At 29.5% G+C, this 14,032-nt stretch overlaps 1 protein-coding gene across 1 annotated transcript in view; it reads right to left on the bottom strand.

Annotated features, from left to right (window-relative positions):
* LOC145164124 (cysteine-rich receptor-like protein kinase 2) overlaps positions 1-10,280 on the bottom strand; it is a 30,319-nt gene extending 20,039 nt beyond the window's left edge. Inside the window, exon 1 of the mRNA XM_079082848.1 lies at positions 9,880-10,280. Within this exon, the coding sequence (XP_078938974.1) occupies positions 9,880-10,280 (401 nt within the window). The remainder of the gene's footprint in view (positions 1-9,879) is intronic.
* Between the last annotated feature and the right edge of the window lie 3,752 nt (positions 10,281-14,032).

Genomic DNA, 14,032 nt, shown 5'->3' with positions numbered 1-14,032 from the left:
CTATTTTTGTTGGTTTGATTTTGAGTTTGGTTGATCGCCATCATCTAAAACTCCCAAAAGAGTTAATCTTGTGTATACTCAGGCTTTCCGATAACACTTTTATTTTTAGATTAGAGATTTTTAGAGAATTTTTTTTTTGAAGAAGTACTATCTTATGACGTAAATTGGTACTAGATTAGCTTTTGAGCTATTAAAAAGTATTTTGGAGTTGGAGACCATATCTCCTTACTTTTAAACTTAAAAAAACTTTTTGTATTATATATATATATATATATATATATATATATATATATGTGTGTGTGTGTGTGTGTGTGTGTGTGTGTGTGTGTCTGTATATCTCCCTATCTAATAAACAAAACTAATTTACCACGTGTCCCTTCTGAAACACTCATTTCTTCCAAAGTTAAATACCATTTTTGCCCCTATTTTGTTTCAGCTTCTATTCAATAAAATCACGTCATTAGATTAAAACATAACAACTGTCCATGTTTGAAATACATACCCGATTAATAGCAGCTTTTTATGGTATCTGATTTCATATATAAGGTATGATATCAATTGCAATTAATTTGATTTATTTGCTCATTTTAATCATATTCGGTTCTATATATACTTCAAACATATTTAATCATCGTTTCCTTTACGAAATTTCAGAAAGCCAAAAACAAAAATCGATTTCATAGTTTGGCATTAACGTACTCATTTGAATCAGCCGCTTGAAGGATTCCACATCCCCTTCTCTCAACCTACAGCCATAATCGATGGTTCCACTTCTGAGTTTGATTTTGGCATCCGGTGACCTTTTTTTCAATTTGTGGTGGTCAACAGATCTCTAGGTCGTCACCGCCTCTGTCATCATGTGACTAAAGAAGTGTACCCTTCAATTCGGGAACACCATTTGATTTTTGAAGCTTAGCGATGGATAATCGAGGTATTTAGGTATGGACAGACCGTACAAGAATCCAACATAGTATAAGCAGATGCAACTGAAATCTCCTGTTATAATTTTCTTTTTGTTCACTGTTGCTTAAAGTGGTTTCATGAATCCTAATCCTCCACCATGTGTTTTCTTTAATTTTTACTCATTATCTGCATCAAACCCTTTTCTTCTTGCATCGTGGTGTTGTTTCTCAACGAGTTCATAAGGGAGTGAGAGGGGTTTTTCCCCCTATTTGTAGCCCTAAAATATTGTTAAGTTCGTGAACTGGGTCGAATTCTCTTCTCAACTCAATATCTTCATTTTCTTTCTTACTAACTTGGATTGGCACGTATGTGTTTGTGTTTATGCCTTTGTGTTCAGATTATGGTTTTTTTCAAATATTGTAATTCCACATCTTTCCTTTATACTTTCTTGAAGCTAAGGAGTTAAATTTGATACCGCCAAAGACGTCCTTTGGCTGCTAAACAGGTACATTATGTCTGTATTTTCTAATCTCAATTGATTTTCCTGTAGGGTTACATTTTTCTGATTTGCAATCTGTATGTGAGTAGGTGAAATATTTATTGCTGGTAAGGCTGATATACACTTACAAAAGACACTATGAAGAAGTTGATAAATAGTAAATCCTGACCCTAATTTCAAACTTGCTGCTCAGGAAGTTGAAGGCAATGAAAAACAATGCCACTACTTATTTATTTATTTATTTATTTTGCATTTCTTAATGACTATGATGCTCTAGGTGATGTGTATGAAATGAAAACTGATTTGGAACTTTTATTACTTATGTAAAATATTGATTAGTAGTATAAGCACCAAACCTAATTTTGAATTGGCCATATGTTGATAGGTTTAGGGGATATTTTGTTCTTTCTGGTAATTGATCCATTTGGTGCTAGCTGTGTGGAATTCGTTGGGCTATTATTTATAACCATAGTCATAATGTGTTCATATTTATATCTGATTTCCTGCAGCTATCTGGTATAACTAATCCATGTTAGTTTCTATTTTGGTGAATATCATAAAGTTCATTACCATTTTAGGTTGGTAGCGTGGCTTCTCTTGAGTTTAATAGCTCCAGTTTTACCGGGCTTGGGAATCATCTATTGTGAGTGTCCCCTTCTAAAGTTTGTTGTTATAAGTTTTTTCGTCTATTTCGGTGCAAGTGTATGTTTTGTAGTTGGTAATTGTATTTTTTTGGTTTGTTTGTACTATTTTTTTGTGCCAGTTTCTTGCTGGGATATTGTTAATAAATTAAAATACGGAGTATGACTGTTTCTCTGTAAAGGGGTTTGACTCATCACATCTAACCCACAAGGTGTTGAGTTAAAATCTCTTTGTTGTTAAGTTATATGTCGTTCATATGAATTAGTGAATTTTGACTCTTATAAATTTCAACACTAACTTGGTCGGTTGATCATTGAAAATCTCTCCAAAGTCATAATGTGTTTATATATGTTTATTATATTACTAATCTCCATATCTCCATATTCATTTTTGTCATTGTGTTATCTTCTCAGCTTAAAATATTTTAAAGTGAACTTCCAAATTTGCCCTTATGTCTCTAAAAATGTGTCGGACATCGCACCATTATCCAAAAAATTAGTAACATGAACCATTCTTGTCATTTATAGCAACATATTTTCAAAGTACATTGTTATTTTTGCTCTTTTATGTTATCAACACATGTGTTACATGTGTTTTAACCTATAAATGTATCTTAAAATTATATTGTTCTATAAATGATAATTATATTAAATTTCTTCACATACATAACATATAAGGGATATTCGAATAAAAATATATATAAATCTTAAATAATCAATATAAAAGTCTAAAGAAAGTTATATCTTATTATTAGTTTAAAAAAATTTATAAAACTTTTACCCGTGGTTTCCACGAGTTGTAACCTAGTATATATATATATATATATATATATATATATATATATATATATATATATATATATATATATATATATATATATATATATATATATATATATATATATATATATATATATACACACACGCGCGCGTATTAATAAATCTATTTTACAATAATCTTATACTCTTATAAAATTTAGGATTTTGACTTTTTAATGTTTGTAGGTAATCAAATGCTTTCAAAACTACACATATATTTAATATTTATAAGATTAAATTTCTGATGTTAAGTAGCGTGCTCCAGGAAATAAATAATAATATATATTTTTTTAATATTTGACATTGGTCCTTTTTTTTGTTTTCTTATTTATGTTCCTTTTTTTTGTTTTCTTATTTATGGTGGGATAGATCTTTGCTATTTGGACCTTTTTACCCTTGTGGGGTGTTTTTCTTATTGTTTTTAGTTCTCTTGCTTTTGTTTGTTTGATTCTTCTTCTTGCTCATTATTTTACTTTGTTCCAACTTCCTTCTTGTGTGTTGTTTAATAAAGTCATAATTGATAAAAAGAAGTCATTAATCCACATTTATATTTGTTAAAAGAAGTCAAAACACCCGGTTGTAGAAAATGGGTCATATAACTTCCTAGTAAGCGTGTTCTCTAGTAATACAAATAGAACCCGGTTGTTTTCTCGAGACCGGGTCATATACCTATACGACTAAAAGTCCCGGTTGTTATGCTGGGAACTGGTTTCCTTAAGTGAGCATATATCCCGGTTTGTTAGAATGTACCGGGTCATATTGGTTGTTCCCTTTTAGGTCCCGGTTTTTTAATAATATATCCCGGTTTTTCTAGAAACCGGGTCCTAATTGGCGAGTCCTATAACGCTTTTTGTAGTAGTGATAGATACATTAATTTTGTCGAATCTTACATCTTCTCTAATGTTTAAACACTTACAGTTTTATGTTTTATTAAAAATAAATAGCTTCTGTTGTGACCTAAAAAGTTTTTGAATAAGATAACTATATTATAAAGATATGATTGTCAAAAACCGAAGGCAAAAAGCTGCACATATGTGATAGAAATTATAAGAACAAAACAATTGCATTTTATTAGAACATAAAATATGTGTGGGTACGAATACTACTTCTCACTCTTTTCTATAATATATATTTAATATGATCAACTGTACTTTTGTAAGATCTTATTCTTTATGTAGAAAAAAAATTGTTTTTTAATAGACTAAACTGCATAAATGGTCCCTATGGTTTGTTTAAAATTGTCACTTTGGTCCAAAAAGGTTTGGACTAGCACCACATGTCCAAAGTTTTCATTTTATTGCTAGTTTGGTCCAATTCACTTTGAACTTTTTCATAATGACGATTTTGCGCTTACTTGTTTCTTTTTTAGTTATTTATTTATTTAAATATTTTTCTGTTTAAAAGAAAAAAATTGCATTTTTGTTTATATAATTTTTTTATAAAGAAATAAAAATAAATAAATAAAATATGCAATCTCTCTCTCTCTCTCTCTCTCTCTCTCTCTCTCTCTCTCTCTCTCTCTCTCTCTCTCTCTCTCTCTGGCATAAGAGAACAATTCATTTTTTCTTTCATCGTAACAAAAATCACTCGTTTGAAGGAAATAGTTAATCACCATAGCATGTTCTGCATCCCACCCTTCTATGCATCGATTCACCGTTCATCATCTACATGTATGCTTTGCTTTTTTGAAACCCCTATGTGTAGTTTATGTTGGTTTAGACTAAAAGACTTCAAAAATCACCCCCTTTCCCTTTCGATTTTAGGTTTTAGGTCCAAATGAGAAGAGTACAGGGAATCGGAGATGGAGAGATGGGGGTTTTTGTGCGTCGATCGAAAAAAACCAGAATCAATAGAGAAGAACGAAGATATGAAAGATCTAGGGTTTTCTGAGGAAGATAGAGAATGAGAGAGAAACAGATTTTCCTTTGAGGGTTTTCATATTTGCGTTAGGGTTTCATGACAGTGGTTGCAACACTTATGGTCGAAGGTTTCTTAGTGGGGAAGATGAAGATGATGCTAGGAACCATTCGATTTAGGCAGATACGTCGGCAATATCGGTTGCCATACGCCGGAGTCGCCGAAGACATTCTCGTGCCAGACGTCAAAGTCGCTGGAGATGGAGACATGGTGTATGAGCGGTCGAAGACGGAGAGTGGCGTATCAACGGGTTTTTTTTCTCATCTCACCAAAAACTCTCCCTAATCTGATGTATGTTGCAGGTGTGTGATGGTGAATAACAATCGAAGCTCTAATTTTGGTGATGAGAGTGTGAGTTGAAGAATATGGGAATGAGAAGTTGAGCTGTTTCTTGAGGTTTTTAAGATCGGCGATGAAGGTACGGTTTTTCTGGTCGGCGGTGAAGGTGAGGTTTTTTAGATCGACAACAAAGTTTTTGGGTTTTCCGATCGACGTCTGTGAAGGTTCTTTGGGTAGGTGACGAGACTGGTGAAGGAGAGATGCTTTAGATCTGGCGATGGAGAAGGATGTTCTTGAGTGGCAGAAAAATCTACTTGGAGATGGAGGTGGAGGATGGTGGTGGTGACTAATGGTTGTCAAAATCAATGGTTATGGGGTATGTGTTTTGAAGATCGAACCTAGAAGATGTTCTTCAGTTTAAGTGTTTATCAAACACAACCAGAGAGAGATAGATAGATAGATAGATATAGAGAGAGAGAGAGAGAGAGAGAGAGAGAGAGAGAGATTATTGTAAGAATTTTGTTCTCTGGTGGTTATTTCAAAAAGTAATTGTTTTTGTTTTTTTTAATTATTGTAATATAAAAGTAATAATAAAAAAAGTAAATATCAGGGGCAAATTCGTCATTATAAAAAAGTTAAAACCAAAATGGACCAAAGTGGCAACAAAATGAAAAGTTTGGACATGTGGTGCTAGTCCAAACCTTTTTGCACCAAAGTGGCAATTTTCAGCGAACCACAGGGACCATTTGTGCAGTTTTGTCTTTTTAATATAAGCTAAACATGTAATCAAACGACTAAACTCGGACGTGTAACCTTTCAAAAATCGGTTTGACAACACAACTTGACAAAAATAGATTTTTAGAGACTAAATATTGACTACGGGAGTCGATTGATATATACTCTCAAAAATCAGTTTGAAAACACAACTTGATAAAAATCAATTTTTAGAGACTAAATATTGACTAGGGGAGTCGATATATATATATATATATATATATATATATATATATATATATATATATATATATATATATATATATATATATATAACCCGTGAGAACCACGGTTATAAAATTAATTAAACTTTTATATTATAAAATCAAAATTATTAATCAATTATTTTAAATAAATTATTACTTAAGAGATAATTTTTAGTTATATAAAATTATAATTGTTGATTTAAATAAATACATGAAGTTATATCATTTTATAATATGTATTAATTTTCTTTTATTTTTTAATCTAATGTTATTAATTTAATATAATTAAAGTGAAAAAATATAAAATTTAAAATTTAAAACGAAAAAACAATTATTAATTATATATATATATATATATATATATATATATATATATATATATATATATATATATATATATATATATATATATAGCCTCAAATGCTGAATTTTAAGAGGTACAACAATTTACAGCATTATAAACAACAAGTTTTATGCATTGAAAAAGTAAGGGTCGGCCTCTTATTAAGGAGTAGCTGTTCTGACCTGGCTCATTCTCTTTTCTCGTCATTTTCCCATATCTCGCAGTTTCTTTTCATTATTCATATAAAATTGAAGACATATTCGAATAGAAGTTACCCTGAGTCCCTCATCACATTGATATGGCATGAGTCTCTCCAAAAACCCTAGCCGTCGACCTTTACCACAATTGATTTCATCCTCTTTAAAAAAAACCCAACTTTGGCCTCCTACTACCACTACAAATAAAATTACATTTAGCGGCACAATTTTTTAGTGGCATATTTATTTTGTACCACTAAATTATGTTTTTAGTGGCACTTCTATTTTTACGCCACTAAATGTTATCGCAAATTCCAATTTTCACCTTGTCCGCTCCTAATTCCCTCCACTCCTTAAAAATTTAAACTGTTCCACCTATATACAACGTTTCCTTGTAATCGGTTCAAAACATAAAGATTGGCTGATTTAGGGTTCTATTAAGTTTTTGCGTCTCCCTCCCTTGTCTCTTTATTCTCCCTTCTACCCTTGTTTCTCGGATCTTCAAAGACAGAAGCATTGCCAAAAACCAAGGCACAAACCAAGCTACCTTAGAGTTCGAATACATAAATGGGGTGTAAAATTGCCTTCGAATTATCATCATGTAGTCAACAAAAAATATTCAAAAACCCTAGCATATTGGGGAAAAATCAAATTTATGTTCGATCGTTCAGGTCGGTTCCTTTCGATGCTAACAACACGATTCAATTCCAATGATTTTCGTTTACTTTGATAACATTTAACTTATATTGTCAATTTCGTTTGATTTGGAAACAATATTATCGATTATTGGATTTCAATTTTGTTTTGCTTATTGGATATTTATAGAAAAGGCAAACCTCTAATTTTTGTGTTATATGGGGTGTTCGTTGTAGCATTAGGTAGACGAGATGGTTGTGTGCATTTACGATTATCGACACTTGTAGACGAAACACAAATGAATGAATAAAAGTATTTCTCTTGTTGAAAAATTAGACATTATTATTACTTTTTTGCAATTATTTCCTTCATAACAAAATATTCTTGTGTTGGTGTAGTAGATTTGATATGGCTTTAAGGAGTTAAAATGGTCCCTTCACAACAAACTGTTGCAATAGTTTCTTGGATTGGTGCAATACCAATTCTTAAACTCGGACCGACAAGTAATATCATCATTATTCACCTAAGTTATAGATTATGCAACGAAAATTATCTTTATTGATGGATACAATGGCCTTTTCCAATGTAATCTTGATCACAACACTTATGGTAATGTATATTCATTTGACTACCTATAAGTTTGTTCTCTATTTCAATTTAAAGAACTACAATTCATATTACTCAGATATAAAAATTGCAGGATTGTGGAAAGTGTTGAGGGTCATTGAAGTTAAACTTGGGACCATGTCATACCTTGTTATTAGGTGGAATGCAATTGGGACTGAAAGTTAGGCAAAGAGTAGCACCTTTAGACATGTGTGCCTCCTTAATTTGAGTATTAGCATAATATGTAGACTTATTGAACTATTTTGAGGACATTTGTATTTTAAATTTGAAAATATTGTTGTTAGACAAGTTTGAATTAAAGTAATGATATTAAGTTATATATTTATTATGTTAATTGTCTTATTATTATTATTTTATATTCCATTTAAAATTTTAAAAAATCGTAATTTTATTTATTAGAATAAGTTTTTTGTGTTAAAAATAAGCCACTAAAAGCATGAAAATAAAATTTATTTTAGTAGTTAAATAGTGGCATAAAAATAGTGCCACTAAAACTGTCAAGTGTTATAGTGGCATAGAAGAAAAGTGTCATTTAAACCTAATAAGGTTGCACCGACACAACCAAAAAGTGCCACTAAAGGCCTTTAGTGGCAACGTTTTTAGTGGCATTTTTTTTTGTGCCACTAATTGTCTAGGGGATTTTAGTGACACTTTTTTAGTTTTTAGTAGCACTTTTTCTATGCTACTAAATGTTATTTTATTTATAGTGTACGTTGTTGTTTGCTGCTCCGCCTCAGCCATCACCACTGTTCACCACCGACATATGTTCCCTTCGCTCATTTCTCCCATACGGTGAACATTACCCCCGTACCATTCAAAATTTATCCTTTGTGAAAACGCTTTCTCTCTTCTCCTTCAACAAACATAACTGTCACCACTATTTCCACTCACATCGTTCTTTCTAAATGCCCTAAACTCAATACCAGTCACCGTCGCCCACCTCTCTCTAAAGCAAGCAATTAAATCGAAGAGATATCACCCACCCACCCACCACTCTAGGAGACCGAAGGCTCACCAGCTCACCTCTTCCATTACTGCTAAATCTAAACCGCTACCAAGGTATCTCTCTTCAATTCCTCTCTCTAACTGTGTGTGTGTGTGTGTTTAACTTTAAATTCGCCATCTATCTCTTTCTCATCCTTAGGGTTGATTATACAGAGATGAAATGCTCATCCTTCCTTCATCGCATAATCAGCACACCACCTAAGCTACACCATAATTTACCCTTTTGACCCAAGCGCCACCGTATTAATTAAATTCACCCCAAAAGGACGAAAACAGTTCTCCACCACTCATTTCGTCAATGGCACAAAAAAACTTGAAAAAAAATCTAAAAATAACATAAATCATAAAATCGAGCATAGTACTATATCGGAGAGAAATTTTTTTTGGATCATTAAAATTGAATCATGGAACATTTTTATGATCCATGATTCAACTTTTATGACCCATGATTCAATTTTAATAATGCAAAAAACTTTTTTCAAATTTTTTTTCTCTTGGATATAGTACTATTCTGGATTTTATAATTTGTATTTTTTTAATTTTTTTAAGGTGTTTTTACGAGTTTTCATTCTAAAAAGAGTCATCACCGGAGTATATATATATATATATATATATATATATATATATATATATATATATATATATATATATATATATATAAAGGTAATATTTTAAAACAAATAAATATATAGTGGAGGATGCGGGATGCGCTTATATATATATACAAGCTTAGGGGAATAGGGGATGGTGAAGAAGAATTAATGACCATATTTTCGCATGCTTCTTTCCATCAGATTTCAGTCTAATCGAATACTCCATTAATTGTACAAAAACCAGGAAAAGACTATATTATGATATGTATATATAGCTAGGTGGATCTCAAGCTTCCTTTATTAGTTTGATTATAAAACTAGCTAAGATGGGAACAATTAAGTTCTAACTCCGTTTCTCAGGATCAACTAGCTACATGTAATAAATTGAAAGTGTCTATTGATTGATATAAATTAAGCACATATATATAATAACAACTCACCTGATAAAACAGTTGTCAAGAATAACATATGCACCATTCCCGCTGGTGCAACTAGCCAATGTAGAAACCCCGGTATCGAAGCACGCCAGACACTGGACTGTTGAGAGGTAGTGCCTGCATTGAGCTGTACCATAAACTGAATCTGCATTCCCTAAGGTCTGGGCTCTGGAAAAATACAAACTGTTTACCGATAAAACTCTTCTGAGTCCAGAAAGAGTGGAGTTGAGATTGGTGGAAAATCCCGATTGAGAGATCACAGCAACCCGACCACAGAAAGATCTAATTGGTATGTTAATGGTGCTACTGTTGTCTGTTGACTGTGAACTGCTTGGCGTCAAAATCATGCTTAGAATGACAAGCGTGGCTGTTAACCACCATGACCACTGGTAACTTGCTGACATTAGGAATCCAACAAAAGAAGAGAAAAGAGGGATATTCAACCTTTGACGAACAATATGACATGAAAAAGAAAAGAGTAAGAGGTATAGTTAACGCCTGATGAAGAGGTTTGGGTTGACTTTTTAAAATTTAAAATAAACAGATCAGCAAAATAACATAAAATAACACCAAGTGGACGTATGTCCCTAATCTATGGCTGCTTTACTCCTAGGTTGAACATGTAAAGAGAATATAGAAAGGGTTTCTTAAAAAAAAACCCCAAATAGAATTATTTAAACCTTTGTAATTATCAATTTCTTTATTTTTTCTTTATTTTAATGAAGTTAATATATATTATTTATAAAACTATTTTAATGTTTTAAAAATGAATTATTTAATTATCTAAAATCATATTATTATTTATTAATATTTTTATTTATTTATTTTTATATTTCGATTTTATAATTTTCTTTTAAAGTTTTGACGTGTGGTCGAATATAATTCATTTAAAATCGTTTACTTATTTTTTTATTTTTTTTAGGTTTGGTATGTTGACATTATATAAGGTTGGCTTACACCGTTTAAGAATGTTATACACTATTTAAAAAATGTGTAAAGAAATATGTTAAACATAAAAAAAAGTAAAAAGTTTAAAGAAAACAAGTAAAAAAATAATAATAATAAATTTGAAAAAATATAGGTAAATAGATCTATAAGCTGTGTTGTAAAACTCGCCGAGTTGGTCGATTACTCGGCTGCATACTCCCTACTTGGTCACTTACCGAACCTAGATAAAGAATCTGAGTACTCCCTGATCGGTCCCTTACTGAAGCGAGTGGTATTGTATAATTTGGTTAACTCGGTGATTAATATGTATAATATACTTAATGATTTATTATTTAACACACACATATGATTATTGTTACATATATCTTAAATTTTCAGTAATTATGCACGAAGTGAGACCACTATATGTTTTTCAAGTTTTATGAATGTACATGTATATAATTTTGTTACATATTTCAATCAACTTATGGTTTAACCATTACAGAAAACTAGGACTAAAATAAATTGATTTGACAATTAGGGGTTCTTTTAGTAATACCCTATACAAAACAGAAAGAGCTAGCGGACTTTATATTCCTCGATCGAAGTAATTTAAGTTTTGTTTACCCTATTTTAAATTTCATGTTGTATGTATAAATGAAAGACTTTTATCATACTTTATCTATTGGTATCCATCGTGTCATGTTAATTAACAAAGTGGTGATATTTAGGGGATGTCAATGGTGCTTATTCATTGTATTTTAGTTGATTTCATATTTTCATTTCAAGAATGTGAATAATGTTATCTAAACAAGGGTAAAGGGACATAGCATTGCAAATCTATATATATCTATATCTATATTTATATCTATATAACTTTTGTAAATAAGGTTATCCAAAACATTATGATTCAAGATAAATCATCATTCTTTCACCACATTCATTTGAAACCCCACAGCCTTTCAAATTTCAATCAATTAATCACAATAATTTTAGAGTTTTTTAACTTAACTTTTATAATTATTAAGTTAATGACATTTGATAATGACTTTTTATTTCCTCTCATTTATACATAGTGTTTATATATTAGTAGTATATAAGTAAGATTTTGTTACAAAAACATTCATGTGTTTGAAGAAGTTTGTGATTCAAATATGAAAACTTGAAAAAATGAGTTTTTTCCGAACCCATGGTTTACTTCTACACAAAATTTTCTTGGTATAATAATGTCTCAGATGAATGGTATATTGAAGATCAACAAACTTCTTTGTTATGGAAAAATATATTTTTTGTAGACTTTGATAACTTATTTTTGTAGACTTTATAAATGTTTATTAGGTTTTTGAATAAAAATATTATAATATATGTTTAGTAACAAATATTAAGACTTGAAGAAGTGAGTTTTTCCACATCCATGGTTATTTCAACACACAATTTTTCTTGGTATAATAACATTTGAGATGAAATGTATATTGAAAATCAACAACCTACTTTGTTACAAAAACATTAATATGTTTGAAGAAGTTAGAGATTCAAATATGAATACTTGAAGAAATGGATTTTTCCGCATCCATGGTTACTTCAACGCAGAATTTTCTTTGGATAATAATGGTTGAGATGAAAGATATATTGAAGATTAACAACCTTCTTTGTTATGGAAAAAAAAAAATTTAGAATTTGATGATTTCTTTTTGTAGACTTTATAAATGTTTATTTTATTTTTGAATACAAATATTATAATAGATGTTTCAGTAACAAATATGAAGACTTGAAGAAATGAGGTTTTCCGCACCCATAGTTACTTCAACACATAATTTTCTTGGTATTGAAGATCAACAACCTTCTTTGTTTTGGAAAAATATAATTTTTTTTTTTAGAATTTGATGATTTCTTTTTGTAGACTTAATAAATGTTTAATGTTTTTTTGAATAAAAATATTATAATAGACGTTAATTTTAGTACTTCTATGTTATTAAAAGTTATATTATATTTATTTGTTTATGTTATTCGTTATTCATTATATATAGAAATTAACATATATATTTTAGATGTTTGTATGAAGACTTGAAGAAATGAGATTATCCACATCCATGCTTATTGCAAAACAAACTTTTCGTGATATAATAGTGCTTGAGATTAAAGGTGAATTAAGGACTAATAACCTTTTTATGATTTTCTTAAAGAATTTGATGATTTGTTTTTATATGTTTCTAAAGTGTTTAATATAATTTTTTGAATACAAATATTATAATAGATGTTTTAGTGTTTTTTATATAATTAAAAGTTATAGTATTTATTTTTACTATTTTTTATTCATAATATATAAAAATTAACACATGTTAATGAGTATACAACTTGACACATATTATAATATTCTATAAAATCACAATTTAAATGAGATACATGAGAATGTTCGACATATATTTTTTCATAACCACTCTCATTAATTTACATAATAAATTATTATTTTTATCATTTATTAAGACATAATATTTATGTTCAAAAATATTCATAACAATCATTCACTTATATAAGTTAACAAAGTCTTTTGAATTGCAATAATTTAATGCTAAATAATTTTATATGAAATTTAAGGATCATTAATATTAAAATAACTTTTTAATACATTTAAGCGACTTAATTAAAATTTTTAATGATCATAGTATAACATTTAATAGTTATAATATTATAAACATACATCAATGATATTAGTCAAATTTTCTTATACTAGCGGTTATGCAAATAAATATGATTCGACAATCTGAAAACATTTTATATAATACAACATACTTATTTCTTTATTTTTAATAATATCTAAAGAACTTCTATAATTGTTGATTCATTATTATATAAAATTAACAAATTTTTTAATTATGTCCCAATTTTTTTGAAAGTACTGTTGCCTAAGGAGTTCAAAATTAGCATATTATATAATTAACAAATTTTTTTTATTATGTCCCAATTTTGTTTTAAAGGGATGTCAATATTTAAGATCATCATACACAATCATTGTAAAAATATATATATATATTCACCACTGACCACCTGCCTTATTATTATTTAAGAGATTAAATTAATTAATATAAATATCATTCACAGTACTTTATATTATTTTATGTTTATATAAGTATTAGTTATATACTATTTAATAAGGGGTCATCAAAGTAATATGGTTTAAGTTCATTAGTATTTTTATAATACTAATTAAAATATTTTATTTATTGACTCT

This window comes from Lactuca virosa, chromosome 3, assembly GCF_052849685.1.
Source record: "Lactuca virosa cultivar CGN04683 chromosome 3, Lactuca_virosa_CGN04683_v6, whole genome shotgun sequence".
NCBI lineage: Eukaryota > Viridiplantae > Streptophyta > Magnoliopsida > Asterales > Asteraceae > Lactuca > Lactuca virosa.
Note: the sequence above shows the minus strand (reverse complement) of the source record. Positions and strands in the feature narration are given on the sequence as shown.